The 23,689-nt window shown below is 42.8% G+C and overlaps 1 protein-coding gene across 8 annotated transcripts in view; it reads right to left on the bottom strand.

Annotated features, from left to right (window-relative positions):
* dclk2a (doublecortin-like kinase 2a) overlaps window positions 1–23,480 on the bottom strand; it is a 38,448-nt gene extending 14,968 nt beyond the window's left edge. For 6 of the 8 annotated variants that reach the window (XR_009241454.1, XM_058640436.1, XM_058640434.1 and 3 more), the window contains exons 1-3: window positions 22,636–23,480; window positions 18,099–18,439; window positions 290–419 (exon numbers count right to left, since the gene is read on the bottom strand). Coding sequence is in view for 7 of the 8 variants with exons in the window: in XM_058640436.1 (XP_058496419.1) it covers window positions 290–419; window positions 18,099–18,439; window positions 22,636–23,041 (877 nt within the window). In the remaining variant the exon portion in view is untranslated. The remainder of the gene's footprint in view (window positions 1–289; window positions 420–18,098; window positions 18,440–22,635) is intronic. The other 2 variants (XM_058640435.1, XM_058640437.1) reach the window with 1 other exon arrangement.
* Between the last annotated feature and the right edge of the window lie 209 nt (window positions 23,481–23,689).

The following is a 23,689-nucleotide window of genomic DNA, read 5'->3' as shown; positions in this document are numbered from 1 at the left end:
AAAATATAATAAAGAGTAAAACGCAATGATGTACATTTAATAATGGCAGGAGCAAACAAGAATGAAATGCAACAGAAATGTCAGTCAATGCTGTACTGGATTATTATTTTAAACATAGTTGGATCAAAAAACAAGAATTTACTTTCCACAATTAAAAAAAAAAACTCTAAAACTCTGACAAATGGATCTTAATTTATACATACACAGATTCCAAAGGGAAAGATGAAAGATGGACACGGACACACATTCACGAGCAGACAGATGTTTAGTTAGTCTTAGTCAGGCCTACCAGTCATAAAGGCTGTGGAAGCCTTACCACTGTGATCCAACACAAAGTCGTCCTGGGCATAGCGGTGTTTCTCTGGGCCGCACGCGATGAACACGTCGTCCTCTCCAAAGAAGTCCTGCAGGGAGGAGATCTGGAGGAAGGAAAAACACATCATTTATCATATTACTTTTCCTCTTTTCTTTGAAGTTGGATCATTTGTGCAGGACTTTTTGCCGATATCACATTATGCCTGTAAATGGGGAGTGCTGGGGCCGATAACGAAGATCATTTAGTCTCTTCTGTAGTGAAATGAACGTAATATTTTGCTGACTCATGTCGCAGCAGATGCAGATATACAAAATAAATTAAAAAATAATAGTTGCAGGGGGTGCTTGCATAGAAATCAAGGACGTAGCGGCCTATTTAGTCATGTCTGCAGATCTTGGTGTGTTTGCCGATATCTGATAATACATTTTAAAGCCAATATTGTACTGATAACATTGTGCATCCCTACATTTATGCAACAGGAAAAGAGTAAGAGCTCTGCCTGACTGTTAAAAGTTTGATGTTCCATCATCTAAAAAGGACTCACTACAGTATCACCCAAGTTAAAATTAGAAGTGTAACTGCACATTTCAGCTGTGAGGGTTTGAATGCTTCGCCTCACGTAGGCAGCTCACTGAAACGGTCCTGTTATATAACATATAATAAGATTGTACCATACATGTAGAACAGTGACATCACTCTTGTTCAGCTGGGTGCGGATCAGAACAGCGCGGTGACACAGCACCTCACACTTCACTGCACGGTCGAAACACTGTGACACCCAGAATACTGCAGAGTCAGTGCAGAGTCCAGGGAGGAAATACAGTACAGTTAGTGTTTGTGCTGCAGCATCATTTGTCTTCCTCCCTCCCTCTCTCTCTCTCTCTCTCTCTCTCTCTTTATTCTGTCCCACACTGTGATCGTCATTTTCTCTGCAGCTCCCCGTGATTTTCCTTTTACACCCACCAGCCATCCCAGGAGATGGAAACAGGAGTTACTTTTACACTACACACAAACAGCCTTATCTACTATATAACAAGTTCATATCTAACACCAAACACAACTTAACCACAATTTACATTTTAGCCATACATTTAACCAGTTCTTCAGGAAATTTAGGACCAGGTTTTGGTCAGTGTTTATACCAAAAAAGCTCATAAAGAGGCAACAAATACAAGAACACACACACACAGAGGGAGAAACAAGAGAGAGGTTTTCCCTTTGTGGTTGTAGGTGGACATGTAGGAAGACAAAGGAGGGAATGATCTGCTCATTATCTCAGCCCTTCAACCACATGCACCCACACACTGACATGCATATGTTAATGTAATCTTTCTCTCTTTCTCTCTCTCTCTCTCTCTCTCATACACACACACACACACACACACACACACACACACACACACACACACACACACACACACACACACACACACACACACACACACACACACACACACACACACACACACACACACACACACACACACACACACACACACACACACACACACACACACACACACACACACACATAAATATCCCTAATCTTAACCATCACCAGTTAATATTAAACCCTAACCTGAACCCGACCACAATTTAAATCTTAGCCAAAACTTAATCAGTTGCTCTGAAATTAGGACCAGGTTTTGGTCTCCAGGAGGACTACTGGTTCTGATAAGGTCAGTGTATGTGCCAGAAAAAGTCTTTACAGTAAGAGGTACACACACACACACACACACACACACGTTTGACATTCATGACTTGAGGGGACTTAGATTCATTTCCTGGAGACTTAGTCTAACCTTAACCACAATTACTACTGGCCTAATCCTGACCCTGACCCTAACCTCAACCTAACCTTCACCTTAAAATGTAGTCATTTACGTTATGGAGACTTGATTTTTGTCCCCACAAGGAAGACAAGTCCCCATAATGTGACTGTGTAAACAGGTTTAGGTCCCCACAACATTACTAATACCTGGACAGACACACACGCATAGTATTTGTATTGAGGACACTCATAGACATAATGGATTCTAGAGACCCTTACCCTATTAACCATCACAACCAAACCTAAACCAAATTCTAACCCTAAAACCAGGTCTTAACCCTTAAAAAAGCTATTATATTTTAAGGGGTGACAGAATCTGAGGACCAGCCAAAACGTCCTCACTCCCTTAGGTTTATACACTGTTGGTCCTCACAAAGACACCCATAAAAGAACACAAACACTCACAGACATAATGCATTCACTAACCTCTTACTGTAACTTAAACTCAATTCTAACACTAAAACCAGGTCTTAACCCTCAAAAAGCACCCATAAGGGGTGACAGAAGAGGTCCCTAAGAGGTAACAAATACACACACACACACACACACACACACGGTTGAAACAAGAGTAGAAGGAGAAGTACAGCATGGCAGAAGATTACAGGCAGATGGACCCACTAGGGGAGATTGGGGGCTGACACAGTGGGGGGAAAGTGTGTGTGTGTGTGTGTATACAGTGTGGGTATTAGAAGAACTGGTGGTCTGGATAATGTAAATAGCTGCTGAAGAACACAAAAACTGACCCACAGCAAACAGAAACAGGTGGAGGTGGACAGAAGGAAGCAGAAGTGGACGAGCAGGAAGAACTCAGTGAAAATGTGTCACTCAGTGAACTCCATTAATAATCAATGGACACTTCACATGACACTTGTGCATGTCCTACATTCAGACACCACGACTGCAGCGTCCACAGCACCACAAGTTAGTATCGTCATTTTGTCTCAACTTAAAAAGGTTCAGTGAAAGTAGAAAGTAGAGCACGTGTCTCTGTTACAAGTGGATATCATCAAAGGTTTGACATAGCTGGAGTTCATGTCATTCTTTAGACCAGATCTCTGGCTGGAATTTGGCAGCTGATCGCCAACACCATACTGTCAGGGCGCAGGTGTTAGAATCACCATGGCAACAGCGCACAGGGCTAGTCCAGTGTGTGTGTGTGTGTGTGTGTAAGAGAGAAAATGGAGTGTGGTCGAGTACAAACTATGACAGTGAGAAACTGTTACTTTAAAAATACATTACACATTTCACATACATCTTTCTGTAAACATGAGGATATTAATTACAGCCGTCCTGCATCTGTCTGTCTGTCTGTCTGTCCACTCAGCTCACTGTTGTATGGAGCGTTCTGCTCATTGTTCAAGGACAATGGGAGACTGTAACACAGAGACCAGAGAGGTGAACTCGACAGGGACCACATTAGCAGTGGGGACAGTTAAAGAGGATAAACACCAATCTTTCCCGTCTTTAAAATAGTCTACAAAACACTGCTAATTTATATTTTTCTACCTCTTACAGAGCCTAAACTCTTATTATTTTTATTATAAAAGAGGCCGGAGTTTTCCTGTCTTTATGCTTAAGATAATCTCCCGGCTGGCTTCATATTTAACACGAGAACATCAATACTCTTATGTAACTCTCCACCAGAAATCAAATAAGTGTATTACCCAGGGCTTCACAAAAACACTGTATCTTTTGTCTCATCACTCCCCGAGGCAACAAGCTTATTGTGCAGGAAAAAAGGCACTCTGTAATATTATATATCTTCATTGAGAATGCCCCCTGGTCATATTTCCATTTACTTCCCACACACACACACACACACACACACACCTCCCCCTGCAGGAGCGTCACTGCTGAGGCCTGTGATGATGAAGTACTTTTCATCTGGACAGTGACGTCCAGGACGCTGCAGGGAAATGAAGACAGATGGTGTCTGTATGGACAGGGGTTTAAAAAGCAACAACGGATGGAGGTCAAGTGGCCGAGAAATGACGACAAAGTCTGTAAAATGATGGTTTACTGTATGTTACGTTACGTACGATTATGAACCATGTATGATTTGTTGCAGAGTGATTGTAGTGTGTGGTAGGTTGGATCAATCATGTGGCTTCTTCTATCTACTTTACATGCTTTTATATGAATGACTTTAAAATGTTTAGCAGACACTGATGCTGCTGATTAAACAAATGTCCATTCATTCATCCGTCTGCTATCGCTTTATCCTCCACATGAGGGTCACGGGGGGGCGATAGGCGGGGTACACACTGGACACTTCGCCAGTCCATCACAGGGCCACAGAGACAACAACCATCCACTCTCACACTCACACCTATGGTCAATTTAGAGTGTCCAATATACCTAATCCCCATATTGCAGGTTTTTGGACTGTGGGAGGAAGTCGGAGAACCTGGAATAAACCCCCCCCCCCACACACACACACACACACACACACACACACACACACACACACACACACCGAGAACATGCAAACTCCATGCAAAAAAGGCCAGGTCTTTGAAAGAAATAAAGAGTATAATATTAATATGATCAAACTTTGTTCCACATGCAGAATGTTTAAAACACATGGGGTATTTTCCATAACCATTAGCACAGAGTTAGGGAGTGACTGAATGTCCAACTGCAATGTCAATGTTTCTCTTAACTCCTGTCAAGCACAGCCAGGACAAACAGCCACTGGCACTCCATGGCCATCGCTGCCCTGCCAGGCCCTGTCTCCACCGATCAGTGAAGTGAACTGGGTTACGCACTGGCTGGGTGACGTGTCTAGAGGGTACACTGAAGTCTGCCCTCCTCAACGTGACACTCCAGCCCACTCTCGTGTGTCTGACCTCCTCATGCACTCACCATCCGTCCCTGTGTGCCCTTCATCTTGCCCGCTGTGCTTTTCTGCCCTGCCGAGCTCGGCAACACGGGGGGAAAAACAGGCTCACACATTTGTTTATTTATTTGCATGTTTCCCATATTTCCCTATTACAGCATTTTCATATGAAGTGCAAAAGGACTGATCAAATAAGGAGTTGACCTTCATGGTGTGAATATAAATTGTATTATCCAACAAAATCTAAGCACTGCATCGAGTTCTGAAGGGGCCAAATATAACAAGTCACACGGTGGCAGGTGCTGATTATTCAGGGCAGAGGAAAAGACTGGCTGAAAGGATGATCACTATAATCATTAGGTATCATCAACCCATTTACCTCCAGCTCACCAATTACTGTTCATCACCTGGAGTCCAATGAGTCACACGCAAAAGAGGTGGGTGGAGTTTTGAAGGAGTAAATAACAGACAACCGAGACGTCACACTGGAAAGTCAGCTCGTGTTTTCTATACAATGCGAGCTTAGATTATCGAGAACCTCCGGATAACGAGACGCCTATGAAGTTCATCAGTGTACAGATTAAACCAGGTGATTAACTCGAACTCAGACACACATCTGGATTACACCAGATTATGTAGAAGACACAGAAAGTCCAAGTGGATTCACCACATTTGCAACATCAACCATAACCTTCTAAATAAATCACACATTTCTACATTTCAAGCAGCCCCTGGCAAAGAGGAAAGGAATTGGGCTTTTAACCGGAAAATCACTGGTTTAATCCCAGGGCAGGCACAGGGCTGGGATGCCCCTGAGCAAGGCATTAATCCCCTATTACTCCCCAGGTGCAAAAAAAATTGTTGTTCACTGCTGGTTAATAAGAATGGGTTCAATGCAGAGGTCAAATTCACTATCATGCAGGGAAAACATGATGAAGGAGTACATGCATTAAAGTTAAAAGGGACTTCACAAATTCAAGAAATGTAACCATGAGATTCCCAAAAACCAAAGACGCTTAAGGGACACTTCGTAGCAGCAGCAGCAGCAGCAGCAGCAGCGTAATAAAGGAGGAATAAAGGTGGTGAGAGTATAAGCCCCGGCATGCATGCATACAAAGCCACAGTAGATTATACCTAGATTACCTACTCATTTAGAAAATTAAACTTGGTTCCACAAGAGGTGGATTAAATATAGTTATTGTTTTTTGGTTACATATAATTATGTGCAATATAATTATACATGATTTTCAGTTTCCAATTAAAAAACAAAAATGACTGCACGTAAGATACAATACGTTGCAGTAAAAGTCTCCAAAGACCTGCATTATTGCAGTAGTTTATTGTGTATTTATTAGCTCCACACGTGCACTTAAGCCCGAGTGTGAAGTTTGATTTCGAGTGCACGGAACAGTTGTCAGGATGACTTAAATCTCTCTTGTCCTGTGCAAAAACATTCCCCTCATCAACATGCCAAACCTTGCTGAGGCAACCTGATCTTGCATAATTAAATTTAAACTGACAAACAGTCGTGTGTGCGTGCGTGTGTGTCTGGTGGTGGCGAGGGTGGTGGAGCGGCTGTGGTTTGAATCCTCACCATATCATGATGGCAACTCTGCTGTTGGGAGAGTAAAAAGGCCGGCTGCAGAGACTGGATGTGAGCCAAGCTTGGACAAACAAAACAAGCGAGCACACAGCACATAATGGTTGGACGGATGCCGTCGTCCTCTTTTGAGCTTTCACACGTTGTGCACAGTCGACAGCTTCGTGTCCCCACTGACGCACCAGCTCTCTGTTCTCTGCAGGCTTTTTGTTCTCCTGTCTGTCAGCGCGAGGTGTCACGCCTAAACTCGTACTAAAAAACTCAAAACTGGCACTTTTGTCTTGACTTAATACAATGATGCATGTCCACATACGTCAGCTATACTAAGACTATGAGAAAGACAAAGAAAGTATGTTTACATGCACGATTAAGTCACACTACAGCTGCACCGTTATTCAACTCTCAACCACATTTTGGTACAGTGTCAGTCAGACTAACACTAATGTCTCTAGAAAGTCCTAGAGAGTGTCTTCAATAAGCTGTGTGGACCAATCGTCAAACAAACCTATCTTTGCAAGGACATTTTGACTGGTTCACACAACTTTAACAGGCTTAAGACCAGGTTTTAGGGTTAGAATTAGGTTTTGGTTAGGCATTTAGTTGTGATGGCTAAAGTTAAGGTAAGGGGCTAGGGAATGTTACATTTAAACTCGTTTGTGCCCCGACTCAGACTAACTTGGCCAGACTAACTTAACCCTGCTGAGCTATAATTTTCCAAATGTTTCATGTGCAAAGTTATAAGTCTAACATTTTTAATTTCATCTCTCCAGATACTCATTCCAACAATTCAATTTGTAATCATCATTACTCTGCTGCAGCACAACAAACAAGAAAAACATCTTCAAACAACAATCAACCCCTTACTCTACTGCACAACGCGCTCCTTAGACACCGAAAAATAAGTGATAATCACTGGTTGAATCTCAAAAAAAGCAATTTATAAAATAAATACTATTGTACGGTGTAGGCAATAATTTATATAAATAAGTATTAAGTGATATTATTCTATCATACTGGCTATTTACTGTGTTTTTTTCCCCTAATAAGATTTATTCAGCACATAAAGGAAAGATTGAGTGAATCTCACTGTGAACGGTGTCACTGCACTGGTGTCAGATGGTGCTCTATGCAAATGGCAGCACAGAACAATAGGCAGGACATGCAAATTTCATGGCTGTTGACCTGAATGACAGAGTTTAATCCAGCCTCGCTCCTGGAAACAGCTCAAGTCTGACAATCAGACGCAGCGCTCGTGTGGCCTTGCCTCCAGTCAGAGAGGAAGACGGTGGTACAGATTTGCACCAACTTGCCGGAAGGTAAAGCCAAAGACAACATATCGCCGTCGTTAACAAAATAGCGTAGTTTTATGGTGTTCTTACCAACATGAGCTGGTTCAGAGAATTGGAGCCACCATCATTAAAGAGTGTGTCATTTTGAGATGATGCCATGATGCATCATCGTCATGATAACCCACATCCACCTCCCCCTCGGAAACGTCTGTGACCCCAAAACTCAGCAATCCAGTAACTATGCACTCAAGCTGACGGCATTAGGATATAAAGGTAGTTTCATTTTAATAAAACTTAAAAACAACTTTGCAAATTAATGATTGGATGTAACTGTTGGGTATTTTATTCCATCTGTTGTGTATGAAGCCTTTAATTTGTGTTCTAAAACACTTCGGTCTGTGCAGTGAAACAGAATAAACTTTCATCAAAAACAACACTTGTGCTGTCGGGTTTTCCACAGTAAACTCTGTCCTCGTCCAACCGTCCTGAAAAAGCCTTTGTAGATTTCAGAGCGAGACAAGCATTTCAGCTGTTAGAGCTGGGCAGTCTAAACCGTCAGGGTCCGTCAATGGACAGACTGGTTAATGGACAGACTGGCCGTCATCCAGATCACTAAGAGAAAAGGGTTATGAAAGGCAAATGTGTTTCAGGATGGATTTTTTTTTAAATGTGTTTTCCATGTTGAGGGGAGAGGTTTTTAAAAACATGTTCGACTGATCGGTGTTATATAAATAATATCAGTGTACATATCTTTACTTCATCACTTGAAAAACTGTATTGGTGATATGTTTTGATTCCTTACGATGGATCTTTGAGCAAAAATCCTTGTGCTTACATACTTAGGATGATGAATCTGCAAGAGCCTCAGCAAAAGGTCATATTGTATAGATACAGTAAAGTGGTTCGGCCTCAGTTTTTATGTACAATACGTTTTGTTTTCATTCAAACTTCGTCAGGATCAGATAAAATGTCATGAATGATATTCACTCACACCACATACTGAGTGTTTATCCAATGAATCCATTGATTTTCATCGATTGTGTCCGGGGTCAACAAGAAGTGAAGGCTACACTGGCGATAACCTTTTAAACTCGCATACATTTCAACATCACTGGTTCTCTTTCCTTCCCTCCATGAGTGCACCGTGCCCTCTTCACCCTGCTCTCACCCGGCCTTCACTTGAGGCTGTTTGCCTTCACCTTCGCCCTCCAACACTGTGAGACGACAGTTTTTCATGTGCATAAACATGACTCACGAGCAGAGAAGTGCAGAATGTGAAATCTGCATAATCCAGGTGTGTGTTTATGTACATCACTGCAGAAACACCAGCCCCTCAAATCACATGAAAAAGCAGAAAAACAGGTTGTAATTATGAATCACTGAACACTGAACTGATGAGAAAATATGAGAAAGAAAGAATTATATTTACCAGACATAATAAGTCTCACATTCGTTCATCATGAGTGAGAATATTCAATTAAATAAATTTGATTGGCTGCTCAAGTAAATTAAAATGAACTATTTATTGTCCCATATCAAAACAAACACTTTTATTTTGAAATTATGTGAAATATCATCAAAAATTTTTAATTTTGCACTTGACTGGCCCCCTACTGGGTCCTGGGGCATCTCGTTTTTTTTTCACACTATCTCTATAGTTCCCTTGGTTTACTCTTGAGTGGTTTTTACAAATAAAAAAAAAACAAAACAGCAAGTATTGTCAAACAATAGACAGCAGGGAAAGTCTTATTTTCTGCCTGTTCAGTCAGCTTTGAGATGTAAAAGAGGTTTTTCTTTGTCTTTTAAAAGCTGCAGCTGATTCTGCTGGCCCTCAGAACCAACATCTACAATTAACATTCAGTCTGATGAGCAGCTTTGAACTGAGGAGGGAGAGGAGACAGAGATGCACTGTATAAAGATGTTCACGTGCACACACACGCACACACACACACCTGACAGCTGCACTTACACCCTCCCTTCCAGGTTATAGAGCTAATTATCCACTGGTGGGTGGGAAGTGGGAGACCCCTGTCTGAGTGTATGTGTGTGTGTCAGTGGGAGGGGGCCCTCCGGATGGCTAGGACCTGTGATTTGATTTTAGAGGAGCAGATGGCAGGCTGCTGTTGCTGCTGCTGCTGCTGATGCTGCTGTGTGTGTGTGTATTTATGGGTGTATGTGGGTGCGTGTGCGATTGATTGAGCGTGACCTATTATTTTCAAGGAGTGCAAAGTAAAGCTTTTTAGGGGACTTTTTTTGTTCAAACCATTAAGATTTGACGCTCATTTAAAGAGCTGACTAAACTAAACACTGGTACATTAACCAAATACACACACAATGTTTCTGGTCACATCATAATACAAAGACTATAATTATAATAAGCCAAATGCAAGTTCAAGATGGGTGAAGTTCATGCTCGTACACACGTTCGGTCTCTTGTGTCAATGAGTCAATGTATGGTGAAGTTACAGGGCACTTGCTCTTTTGTTGTGAATGGTTGGCAACCATCCATGTTGGCAATGCTGACGGTTGCCATGGCAACGGGACCTTTTGATAACTTTCATCTTTTTGTGTTTTACGATTAACATTCTCAGACGAGTTTTTTCATTTACAGAGCGTACAAATCGTCAAGATGGACACCAAATTCAAAACGGTACACTTCCCGGTTTTTGTTCATCTTGGGCTGTGATAATTTTTTTTGTGAAATTTGTTGCATCTTAGTTTCGGCTTTGTCCTAACCCTAACCCTTTCACTTTAGGGGGAGCTACAGCGCCATTTTGCACCACTTTTACATATTATACTTATTTTTATCTTTTTTTCTCACCATTTCTGACTTGCGTGCCCATTTTTGTCTGTTTTCACTAACGGTTAGTTGTAGTTAGTGCCTTTAAAATTGTATCCTTTCAGAAAAAGAAAAAAGAAATCCAGGAATTTCAATAGGTCCTTGCATTGCTGTGCGAGTATTAGGCCCTAATTATAAATGTCTATATATAAATGTATGTAGCGATAAATAAAACTGACTTTAGTTTTAATATCACTCATGACCTGAGAAATTGTCCAGAATCTGTAGATCAGACATCAGTGCCGTCTCTATAACATCGATCACCGTTTAACACGGAACATTTCTAATTATGCTATTATTATATTACTGCATTTTTTAAATACAGACAAAGAGATGTTAGACAGCATTTTTTTTTTGGACCAATTTCACTCTGGGCTGAATATTGACCTGCTGCTTTTGACTTTGTTGTTTTGAAGGACGACTCGCTTCCAAAATGTCTGTGTTATTATTTCAATGGGGGGGGGGCTTTTCAGTGTGGAGACTCAAAACAAGCCGAGCTTTCAGATTATCAGACACGTCTGCGGAAGTGTCGCCTCCTGTTCAAACTGAGTTTCCCCCATTTAATTCCATAAACAGCTTTATACAGTACAGATAACGATTATATTACTTTACACACCAAATGACAGAAAGCCCCCGATAAAAAACTCAACCGACTCCTATGATCATGGACAGGATGTTGACAGGCGTCCTGTTCTGGTCTTAGGCTCAGGTTCCAGGCTTAATGTGTTTAACCTCTGAATTAGACTCTTAATTCAATCCTGAGACAGTTAAATGTTGAAGAGAGACAATTTCACTCAAAGATAACAACCCATTTAAAAACAGTGACTGGGTATGATTTTTAAAGGAATTAAATAGAGCTGTTCTTGATCAATTTTGACTTGATTAATTCACTTGATTTATATATATATATATATATATATATATATATATATAAATATTAACCTCTAAAATTAACATTTAAAAAAATGTGCTGTGCTCAAGTGTTCATCAGCTGAAGAGGGGAAGCTTTTCAGAGCCAGAATACTGAGTGATTGGATTTATGTTCCAGAAAAGAGTGAAATCATTCATCAAAGGACGCTAAACTGAGGCCGCTGTGACTAATAGCAAACGTGTTTATCATTAAAAATCATGTGGTGAGTTATCTAAAGAAGCTACAAGACGCACGCAGCATGAGCTGTGTAATGTGTCATCTGTAATATACCGTACAGAGTGCACTAAATATGGTGGAGCACTTGAAATCAAATCACTTCAAATATCAATCTGCAGGAGAAAATCCCACATACACTGCAGCAGATCTCATTGTTGGCGGTCGACTTAGCTGGAATCTATATTCAATCCATTAAAGAGAACAATGTGAAAAACCTGAAAGCACAACAGAGACGCATCCGTGACTCATTTCACAGATATTAATCTGAATTAAATCACAGTAAATCACCTCACAAAGTCTTCACAAGCCTGGATGTGTGGCAGCTGTGAATGATGAATTTAAAAAGTGAGAAATGAATCACTTGCCAAACCTTCCCGGGTTCAAACCATATCTGGCCATTCAGTGGTTTCACGGCAGGTGTTGCTCTTATGACAACTGATGTGAAACCCCCTGCTGTGTTACACTGACGGACTTACAGACAGAGGGACAAGTTTAGATGCATAAGAAGCAGCTGTGCCATACCTTACATCACGTGGCTAACATTCCTTTAGTGACTAAGACTTAAGTTTTGTGAGCACCATCAAACATAGGAAACGTAGAGTGACGATAAATAAATAAATATATGTGATGTTAATCTGGATACTGTTTAGAAATCCTAACAAATCATTAGAAATCATGTTCCATGCTGGGCTGACTGTCACAAGTGATAAGGATCACTTTTCTCATGAGTCTGCTCCTCTGTCAGTGTCAGTGTCAGTGTCCAGCCCAGAAAACCTCACAGAAAACAAACATCAGATTCTTTCAAGATTCAAGATTCAAAGATTCAAAGTGTTTATTGTCATATGCACAGTAAAGAAACACGTTTCCCTGTACAATGAAATTCTTACTTTGCTGTCCACTCAAAAAACACCAGCATAAAGTAAAAAGTAAAAAAAGTAAAAAAGAGATGCTTTTGTAAAAAAGTATAAATATACATAAGAAAAATATAAATATTACAAGAGACTAAAATCACATATATGCATAAAATAAGTGTAAAAATATGAACTGTACATAAAGTGAACACAGATTTAAAGTGACACACAGATTTAAAGTGACAATGTTTCAGGTTTTAAAGTGACGGTAACAGATTAAAGTGACAGTGTAACCAGGTGACAGGATTATTGTAGTCCCGTTCAGCTGTTGAGGATTCTGATGGCAGTGGGGTAAAAAGAGTTCTTTAGACGGGTTGTCCTGCATTTGGCACTCCTGTACCTCCGTCCTGAGGGCAGGAGTGTAAACAGTCCATGTTGTGGGTGGGTGCTGTCTTTGATGATGGTGGCAGCTCTCCTGTGGACTCTGCGGTGGTAGATGCTGTGCAGTGAGGGCAGTGGGGACCTGGTGATCCTCTCAGCTGTCTTTACCACTCTCTGCAGGCGTTTGCGGTCCATGGCTGTAGTGCTGCCGTACCACGCGCTGATGCAGTTGGTCAGACTGCTCTCCACGACACAGCTGTAGAAGTTGCTGAGGATCTTTGTCGACATGCCAAACTTCCTCAGCCTCCTCAGAAAATACAACCGTTGCTGTGCTTTCTTGAGCAGCTGTGTTGTGTTGGTGGTCCATGTGAAGTCCTCAGTGATGTGGACCCCGAGGTACTTAAAGCTGCTCACCCGTTCCACTTCAAGATCCCGGATAAACAGTGGTTGGTGAGGTCTCCTCTCCTTCCTCATGTCCACTATCATCTCCTTCGTCTTGTCTGTGTTTAGGGTGAGGTTGTTGTCCTCGCACCAAGAAACCAGACTGTCCACCTCCGTCCTGTAGGCCGCTTCGTCCGCCGCAGTGATGCATCCTATCACTGCAGTGTCGTCAGCAAACTTCAGGATGATGTTGTCTTTATGGGAGGCGACACAGTCATGTGTGAACAGGGTGTAGAGGATGGGGCTGAGGACACATCCTTGTGGAGTGCCAATGTTTGTGATAATGCTGGCTGATGTTTTATTGCCAATCCTGACAGTCTGGGGTCTGCCAGTCAGGAAGTCAAGGAGCCAGTCGCAGAGGGTGGGGTGAATGCCAAGGGTGGACAGCTTGTGGGTGAGTTTGTAGGGGATGACCGTGTTGAAGGCGGAGCTGTAGTCTACAAAGAGTATCCTGATGTAGGACTCCTTGTTTTCCAGGTGGGACAGGGAGTGGTGGAGGACAGCTGTGATGGCGTCAGTGGTGGACCTGTTGGGTCGGTAGGCGTACTGCAGGGGGTCCAGTGAATCCGGGATGCTGCTCTGAATGTGCGCCAGCACCACTCTCTCGAAACACTTCATTATGATAGGAGTGAGTGCTACTGGTCTGTAGTCATTCAGGCAAGTGGGTGGGCTCTTCTTGGGGAGGGGGACGATGGTTGTTGTTTTGAAGCAGGAGGGAACGGTGCTCTGGTTTAGGGAGAGGTTGAATATGGATGTGAAGACATCAGCCAGCTCGTTAGCACATGCTCTGAGTGCACGGCCAGGGATGTTGTCTGGTCCTGCTGCCTTGTGGGGGTTGATTTTCTTCAGGACTTTGTGGACCTGACCTGAAGAGACTGTTGGTGGTGGTGAGGGGGGTCCAGTGGTCCAGGTGTGTGTGTGTGTGTCTGTGTTTGTTGTAGCCTCAAAGCGGGTGTAGAAAGTGTTGAGGTCGTCTGGCAGGTTGTCTGTGGAACTGATGGTGCTGGTGGTGGTCTTGTGGTCTGTGATGTGCTGCAGGCCCCTCCACATCCGCCCAGAGTCAGCAGTGGAATAGAAGCTGTCCAGCTTCTCTCTGTACTGCCTCTTTGCCGCTGTGATGGCGTGTCTCAGTCTGTACTTGGCGGTTTTGTACTCAGCTTCGCTGCCTGATTTAAATGCAGTGGAGCGAGCACGCAGCATGCTTCGTACCTGAGTGTTTACCCAGGGCTTCTGGTTGGGGAACTTCCTGACATGTATGGTGGGCACGATGTTGTCAACACACGTGCTGATGTACCCAGTCACATACTCAGCGTAGTCCTGTACACTGACAGAGGAGTCCTCCAGAGTGGCTGCAGCTTTAAAAACATCCCAGTCTGTCGTAGCAAAACAGTCCTGCAGGATGCTTTCGGTGTCTGGGTTCCAGAGTTTGATAACTTTTGTGGCTGGGTTTGCTTGTTTCAGCCTTTGTCTGTAAGCGGGGTACATAAACAGTGAGATGTGGTCAGATTGTCCGAAGTGGGGGCGGGGTGCAGCCCTGTATGCACCACGGATGTTGCTGTAAACATGGTCCAGAGTGTTCTTTTCACGGGTGGGAATGTCTACATGCTGGCGGTATTTGGGGAATACAGTCCGTAAGTTGCACTGGTTGAAGTCTCCAGCAGTGATGAAAACAGCATCGGGATGAGCCGTCTCCAGCGCGCTGATGACGTCATGGAGTGTGCCGAGTGCTGCGGTGGAGTTGGCCCGTGGGGGGATGTAAACAGCGGCCAAAAACACAGCAGTAAATTCCCTCGGTAGATAATAGGGACGGCATTTCAGTAATAAAAACTCCACGTCAGGTGAACAGTGCTTCTGAACAGTCTGTATGTCTCCACACCACGCGTTGTTAATGTAAACACACACACCCCCTCCTTTTGCCTTACCGGAGGCTGCAGTCCGGTCTCCTCGGTGCACGGAGTGAGTAGTTAGCTGAATAGCACACTCCGGGATTTTGTCCGAAAGCCAGGTCTCTGTGAAAATGAGAGCACAGCATTCCCTCATTTCCCGTTGGGTTGAGATCCTGGCTCGTAGCTCGTCCAGTTTGTTGTCCAGTGACCGCACGTTAGCGAGCAGGAGGCTGGGTAGCGATGGTCTGCTAGCGCGAGCTTTTAGCCTAGCGTGTAGCCCAGCCCTCTTCCCCCGCTTACGTCGCCGTCTCCGGAGCACCTCCCTGGGGTCAGCGTACTCACTCGAGCTCGGGGCTTCGGGGCCTGCATGGGGGTGGTGGTGGCGGCTGCGAGAGCGAACAAGCTCCGGTAGCTCCGGTGGAATATGAAGAGTTAAATCCAGATGGTTATGAAAACTACAGATGTCCAGAAGTGCCTGCCTGCTGTAGGCTACCAGTGCATGGCATTTCGGAGAAAAAAAAAACTTTCAGATATGTTATCTCAGCTCTTAGTTTGCTGTTACTGCTTCTAACTTCTACCCAGAAGATGTTTTATACTTTAACTCCTTCAAGCGTCAATGATTTTTGTAGTCTTTTGTATAACTGTCAAATCTTATCACTAACTGAAATTAGAAAAGTAGTTGAATCACTGAATTTGCAGTTTATAAGTGAACATCCACTTAAAATAAAACATCCACTTTTTGCATATCGGCAGTTTTTGTTCTATGTTTTTGCCGTCAAGCAGTTACATTGTCGATCTGATTAAATCATGTTCTTCTCTGCATGTAAAGGTGTTTTTAAAGTTGACCTATTTCAGCCCGTACACAACCTCACACCCATGATGAAACACTACGTTAGGATGAAAGGTGACCAAAATGTTTTCATTCCACCTTAAAAACAAACAACTTATGAGACGTATCTATTTGTTTATTAACTTTTCGTAATGTTTCCGATTTTTAAATCACAGCCTTTTTAATATAATGTATATTACGTCCGATAATAACGTCCATACATTCATCTTCTACCGCTTTATCCTCCACATGAGGGTCACGGGGGTCACTGGTGCCATGGACAGGTCTCCAGTCCATCACCATTCACTCTCACCTACAGTCAATTTAGAGTATCCAATTTGCCTGATCCACAAATCTGCAGGTTTTTGTAATGTAAAAAGGAACCTGGAGAACCCCCCCCCCCCCCCCCACACACACACACACACACAGGGAGAACACACAAACTCTATGCAGGAGGTTTCTGACCGGGTCACGAACCGGGGTCTTCTTGCTGCAAAGGCAAGAGTGCTTAACCACTACACCAACCATGTGGCCCCAGATAATAATGACCAAATGAAAAATAATGAAGTAAGACTTGGTCCAGATGAGGCAGCATTAATATAAATCGACTTGATGAGAGGGAGCACCATGTGTACAGCCGCTCACATCATCCCCCAACACCAGCTCATCTCCACGCCAAAGTCAAATGGAAATGTTAGAATAATGTATGTGTCCCACTTGAAGGGGGAATAGTAAAATAAATGGTCTTAAATGATTTAATATGATTGGATGAAGTAGAAATGACTCTATGCTTGTTGTGAAGACCTGAACCTGAAAATGCATTCATTAGTTCTGCGTTGAAATAACAATGACGTGTTATTACGCACGGCTGATTAAACAAGATGTAATTACCTCGACGACTAACACAGCTGAACCCAATAAATCACAGCAGATAAAACGTTTGGCCAAAAAAGCTCAGCCTCACAGTTCCATCTGGTTTTCATTTGCACCTCATCCAGCCCCATCTCACAGAAAACAATGCGGTGAACTCCCTCCAACCGTCATGTTATGCAACTTGGCAACAACTAGAGAATATAGTTTCTGCTTTTGCACAACAATTGTTTTACGAGCACCACGGCTCCAGTTTCATATAGTAATTATGTTTTCAGATTTTGATGTTATTGAAACATCCATCCATTTTCAACCACTTTATCCTCCACAGGAGGGTCACGGGGATGCCGTGCCAATCTCAGTTGACATAGGGTGATAGGCGGGGTACACCCTGGACGGTTTGTGGGGTTATACAGTATGTGTAATATAATATTACACATATTATTTTATGATCTAATATTACTAATATTAGATCATAAAATAACCAAGATATAGCATTATATCACCAGGTCAAGGCTTGGATGACTATGCTTGGACTCAGCTCGACTACGTTCTGTGGCTGAAATGTTTGTTTCTGCTTGGTGAGCGGGGCTTATACTCCACCCATCGGTGGGGCGGAAGCAACCTAAAAAGCCTCATTACCCCTCTCAAAAACATCTCAACCAGAGGTTAAGACATGAAGTAAAATCTCCCTCAGGTGATAATTCTCTGCTCCTACAGACTTTCACTTTTACCTTCAATCTCCACCCATTACCAACATGTGACAATTAACCAAAGAGACTGATTGATCATAAAAGTAAAACAGATGGTGGAACATGTGTATCAGTATATGCACGAACACAGTAACATGTATAAGTGCAGCTCTGTATTTCTGTGTATCAGAACCCTTTTGTGGGTGGCAGTGAATTTTAAGTTTTTAAAACACTAAGAGTTGCTGTTCTAATCTCCTTTAAAGGCATGTTCTTATTAACAGACTCACCTGCTTGCCCTCTAACGTGTAGAGTCTCTTCACAGCTCCAGAGTCCAGCTTGATCGCCTCCGTGATGTCAGTGAGCACCTGCTCGAAGGAGTGTGCCGTCTTTTTGTTGAGCAGAATCCGAACAGCCTTGCGGGGTTTGACGCCGCTACGGATGACTGTGACCAGCTTGGGTTTAATGAAGTCCTTGGCCTCACGCTGCAGGTCACTCTTTGACGGGATCATGAGAGAGGAGAGGGAGCGGGATGTGCCTGTCTTGCTGCCCACTGACCAGTTGGGGTTGATGTTCTTGCTGTAGTCCACGCGGCGGAAGGGTTCGTTGGAGGCACACACATAACTCTCACCTGGAGGAAGGAATTAGTCAGTGGTCAAAACATGGAAATGTTGGAAAGCATTTATAGGAAAGGCTCTAGAATACACACACAGCTCATATGGTATGCATCATTAAACACTTGCTTCTACAAGGGCATTTTTGCAAACATCAAAGAGTTAACATTCCTCAGCTGCAACAAAAAGGCACATTGAGAGGCCAGTCCAGTGTAATGCCGTTCTCTGTCCCTTTCAGCTGCTGAGCTGCAGCACTGGCCTTCCTCCAAAGCAAAGCATTTGTTTAATCTGCCAGCATTCCAGTCGAACTATTAACACGCAAATGTTTCCCCTTAAGAACAAAGTCATGTGACTGCAGGCCTTGGCCGGTAAATGAAAACCGCAGCAAGAATGTCTGGTGATTGTTTTGAAGGCTCGGAGTTCAACGGGAAACTTTTCCACCTAAACGAGCACGAAAAGAAAAGTGACACATGTTCCTGCTCAGATGCAGTCATTACAAAATTATGCAATTCATCATTCATGATTCATTTTCCCTTTACAAGACATTCTTTACATAATGGTTTATTCTGTTCCAGCAAACATCCACCGTCTTTCAGTGACGAAATTTACACGACTAAAGGACAACGATTACAGGAATCTCAACAAGGAAAATGGAAACTGATGATGAAAGATGTGTCATTTGTTAAAATCGTCTCCCCAGTGAGAAACCATTTGCTGCATCAGTTTAAGAACAGCATTGTAAGAACTGACTTAAAGCTAAAGAACTTCTCCACATATGGAATCAGTCCCATCTATGACATTTTCATTGAATGTGTGTCAAGGCAATGAATCAAGCAGCAATGTAAGAAGGTTACAAGAGACATTATATCCCATGACACCTGGTTTTATTAAGCCCGCAATTATCCAAGAGCTAATTAAAAGGCTAGGACACAGCTGAAGGGACTGCACTACAGCTGAAAACTGAAACAGAGCCTAACTGGGACTGTCAGTCAACTGAGGGTAAGTGATCGAATGTTAAGATGCTGGTGACACGTCTTCTCCCCGGGGAGCAGGGACCTCAGGTGCAACATCTCTCCGTCATGTGAGAGGGCGCCTCAGTCATCTACCACCAGCTGCTGTCCTCAGGTGGACAACAGATGATGTCAACATTAACAGAGACGTCCAATCAGTCGCGCAGCGTTTACTGCAGCAGTCACGCAGCTGTCACCAAAACCACAACAAGGTGACGTTAAAGTGTTGATATTGTGAGATTATAAGACTCATTTTGAAAAACACTGACGCAACATTTTCAGAATAGCTTCATTTCTCCTGACTATATATAATATTGAGTAGTAGGATTTAGAAATATCAGACATAACATAGGCTCATAATCCCATCCTTTAGTAAAGATCTGAACAAAAATGACATTTTTAAATGTGCCGTTTGTTCTTTTATCCAGTAAATGAATTTGAATTGTTTCTAGTGAGTAATTAGAGTAATTATTAAATGTACAGCACTACCAAATATGCAGAGTACTATACCTTTGTCCATCAAGTATACATTAAGGATCCAGCTCAGGTTCGGCCTGGAGCAATACCACATGAATCACTACACATTAGACATGTAAAATGATTCATGACTTAATGGCATGAACAATTAAATGCTTGAAATGGTTTTCATTATGATAAATTCTGAAAAAAATCACTGGAAATTAAAACAAATGATAACAAACAACACTTTTTAGGAAGGTGTTCGGCTGTTACCTCTGATTCTACTGATAGAATAAGAATAAGATAAGATAATAGCATTATACGCTTGCTTCTGGCCATTTGTGGCAACACCATGGACAGTGAGGACGTAAGGCATTAGGCTGCAATAGGGATTTTACATGGCTTGTTTTGCTATTTGGAGTAAAGTCAACATTGTCTTCTTCATAAACGTTACGAGCACTACAGCACAGAAGCACGATTCAAGACATGAGCACACGTGAATCAGGGATCATGTTCACATTGTTGCCGATGACAAGAGACAGAATCAGAACAGCTAAAAGAACATTAGCTGAGCTGCTTTACTGTGTGCAGCCAATTCGATCACCATTAAACGGCTGGATTTTATCAGGAGGTAGAAATAAACCCTTCAGCTTGCAAAATTACTGTCCCAACAAGAGTTCCACTGTCAGCAACTTGTGCAACATCCCCCACTCCCCCCCCCAATCACATAATAACTTCAAAGCTTCAGTTTCTGCTACCTCCCAGAGTTGTTTTCCACAAGCACAGCAGTTCAAATTGAATGGGCTCCGACCCAGACGTAAGGGACACACATGTGAATGATGCTTGATTGGCTTTCCACACAAAAGAGCCACAGCAGGCCGGAATCAATGGAGGCAGACTGCTGAGCTGTGCAGTAATGTTCCCTCCCTCCGTGCACTTAAATGGATGAGTAAACAAGGACAAGACACTACAGTCCATGTCATGTTGGACACTTTTGGAAAACTACTTATCCAGTTGCCAGAAAGTAGATTTCACATGATGACACTATAAATGTAAAACAGCCGTTTAAGTGTCTGTCAGTGAACATTTCTGCACCCAACAAAAACAGAAAAAGCCACTTTTGCCAAACTAGTGATGCTACAGAATTCAGATCAGGAACTGACCTAAATCTTCCTTGTTCTCTCAGGAGACAGAGCACAGAGTCAATTTTAGGGAGGATGTGAAATAAAAAACAACAAGCCAGAATATAAGAATAATGACTGCAGGGGGAGGTCAGTAGTTCCTGAGTATGTGAGGCTGAGGTGTAAAGCGCTCATTTTTATAAAGAGGATTGAACAGTCACAGACAGTGCAGACAGATACTGAAGATTAGGTCATTGTGGAGAGGTCACCGTCCCTGCAGAGAGAATAACACAGCAGGGCAGTGAAAGGCTCAATGACTGTGCTGCATTTATGGCTGCATGAGCACCAGTGACTATGACAAACAATATGAAAACCATATTTGTTTGGGAAATGATTTTAGCCTTTTAAGCGCCTACCAAAAAAGTAATCATATGACAGTGACTGGAAGACGTTTGTTAATTCTTCCAAACTTGCTGTGGTTTACTGTTTTTTTTTTGTTGTTGTTGTTTTTTATTATAATGATTGCAGTTAGTTAGTTTGCAATCTTAAAACCCATAAATTCACCCATGTGCCTCCAACAATAAACAGACAAAGCATGAGGTGGAAATGTCTCCTCTTTCAAACCCCGGGGTGAGATTAACTTTTTAAAGCCAATGAACACTAAAACATCAAACATTGAGCTATTCCCTGGTAGGAGATTTACAAGAAACAATTACAGGCACACAATGTTGACTCATCAATAAAAGAAAGTGGGAGAATATTAAGAGAGAGTCCAGTGCTGCACTGATGCAGAGCTAGCAAAAGCCCTGAACTCAAGTTGAACTGAGGATTAGGGGTGTCTCGTCTCCTGTCCTCTCCTCTCGTCTCCAGACACATGTCAAAAACAGTTTTGTCACTGCATTTGAATGTTGTTGGGCAACATTTCACATGTACTGCATTAAAAACTGCACAGTGTCACATTTACACTGTCTATATTGTCATGCGTACGTCATTTCAATCTTGTTTTTTGTCTAATTTTTGATCCTATATTTTGTCTACATCTTGTTTCTGCTCTTATTTGTCATTTATTACATTCCTGTGTTGCTGTGTCAATTTAAATTTCACCTGGGGGGGGGGGGGGGGGGTAGATCAATAACACTTTGCATTGGATCCATTATAGTGTAATGTTTCTCTGAGATAAACAAATAACACTCTAACCGTATGCGAGGACTGTATATGGTGTAATGCACTTTAAGCACCTTTTAAATCTCTTTCCTTCTATCCTGATGTTTTTCATTCCTTGCACAGGGACAGCAGATGGAAATGAGCTAGAAAGCTCCAGAGCATCTTTACTCTGACTGAGTCTAATGTTTTCTGCACATAAACGATATCTTGACAATAACCTTTTTCTCTGACAGTGGAAACTTTTCTAATATCCAGCAATATACAAGGTGGACTAACGGGCTGTGACATAACTTTCCTGAGGCCAATTAGCCCATACTCACGGCCAAATCAAGCTTTTAAAAAAATCCATTCCTAGGTCTGCATCAATGCCCATTAGTCCAAACAATAATGTACTGAGCTACTTCCATAATGTATGATGACATGAAGAGGTCCATTCATCCATCCATCCATCAGCCTTACCTTCCACTAACTCATCCAGACTGGAGATCTTCCTGCCTCCATCCAACGTGTATAAGGTCCGGACTCCCTGAGGCAGGTTGACGTTGTCCGACAGAGACCGTGTGAGCTCCATGAGCAGAGCATCCAGGGACCTGAACCGGTCATTAGAAACAGCATACACCAGCCCTTTGAAGTATCTGTCCCCATTGCGATAAAAGCGCACTTTCCGGGCTTTCTTCTCAGATGTGAGGGACTGGAGAGTGCGTGTGCGGTAGAAACTACAGTGCGCACTGTGCGCAGGGCTCGGCACGAGTCCGTTGCCTCTGGAGCCAGACTGGGACCCGGCGCCCGAGTTGGTCCTCGGTGTCCGGTGTGGCTTCTCTCGTTCCTCGAAGTGTTCGAACTCAATACTTCTGCTCAGAGACATTGTCGCGTGTCACTTTCTATTCCTGCTATGACAGAAACAATAGTTGAATCCTGAAGCGTCGGCGTGAGCGCAGCCGGATGAAGGAGGAGGATACACGTGTGCGTCTCCACTCCCAATCCCAATCCACTGTGTGACCACTTCAATTTCTCCCACGAGTTTCAGAATGAAGGAAGAAAAATCGAGGAATAATCTTTACATCTACAGAAACTGACCGAGTCGATGAATTTAAACTCTCCACCTACTGTATAAAAACACACAGTAATAATCCAAATAAGGCAAACTCGGGATTATCCGGTGGAGAACGTGTCCAGCGATACGCATGTGTGTGTGACAGACATCGCTGTGGATTCACACAAAACAACTGTGCGCTTTTACTAAACTTCAGGGTTCTACAAACTGGATCCGTCTCTGCTTCTCATCCTTCCTCACACACACACACACACACACTGGTCGCTCAAGCTGTCAAATCAATGGATAATGAGAGAGGCGGAAGCTCCTCCCGCCTCTGGGTCCTAATGCACCTATTGTTCTGGAAACGTATTCAGCCTCTAAAGACAATGGAGTTTAAAAATGACATGACCTGGAATGTACGACGGAGTATTAGGGCCAAACAACACAGGAAAAAGTCGTAATAATACGAGAATAAAG

Source organism: Solea solea, chromosome 10 (genome assembly GCF_958295425.1).
Source record: "Solea solea chromosome 10, fSolSol10.1, whole genome shotgun sequence".
Lineage (NCBI taxonomy): Eukaryota > Metazoa > Chordata > Actinopteri > Pleuronectiformes > Soleidae > Solea > Solea solea.
This window is presented reverse-complemented; position numbering and strand designations above follow the sequence as displayed.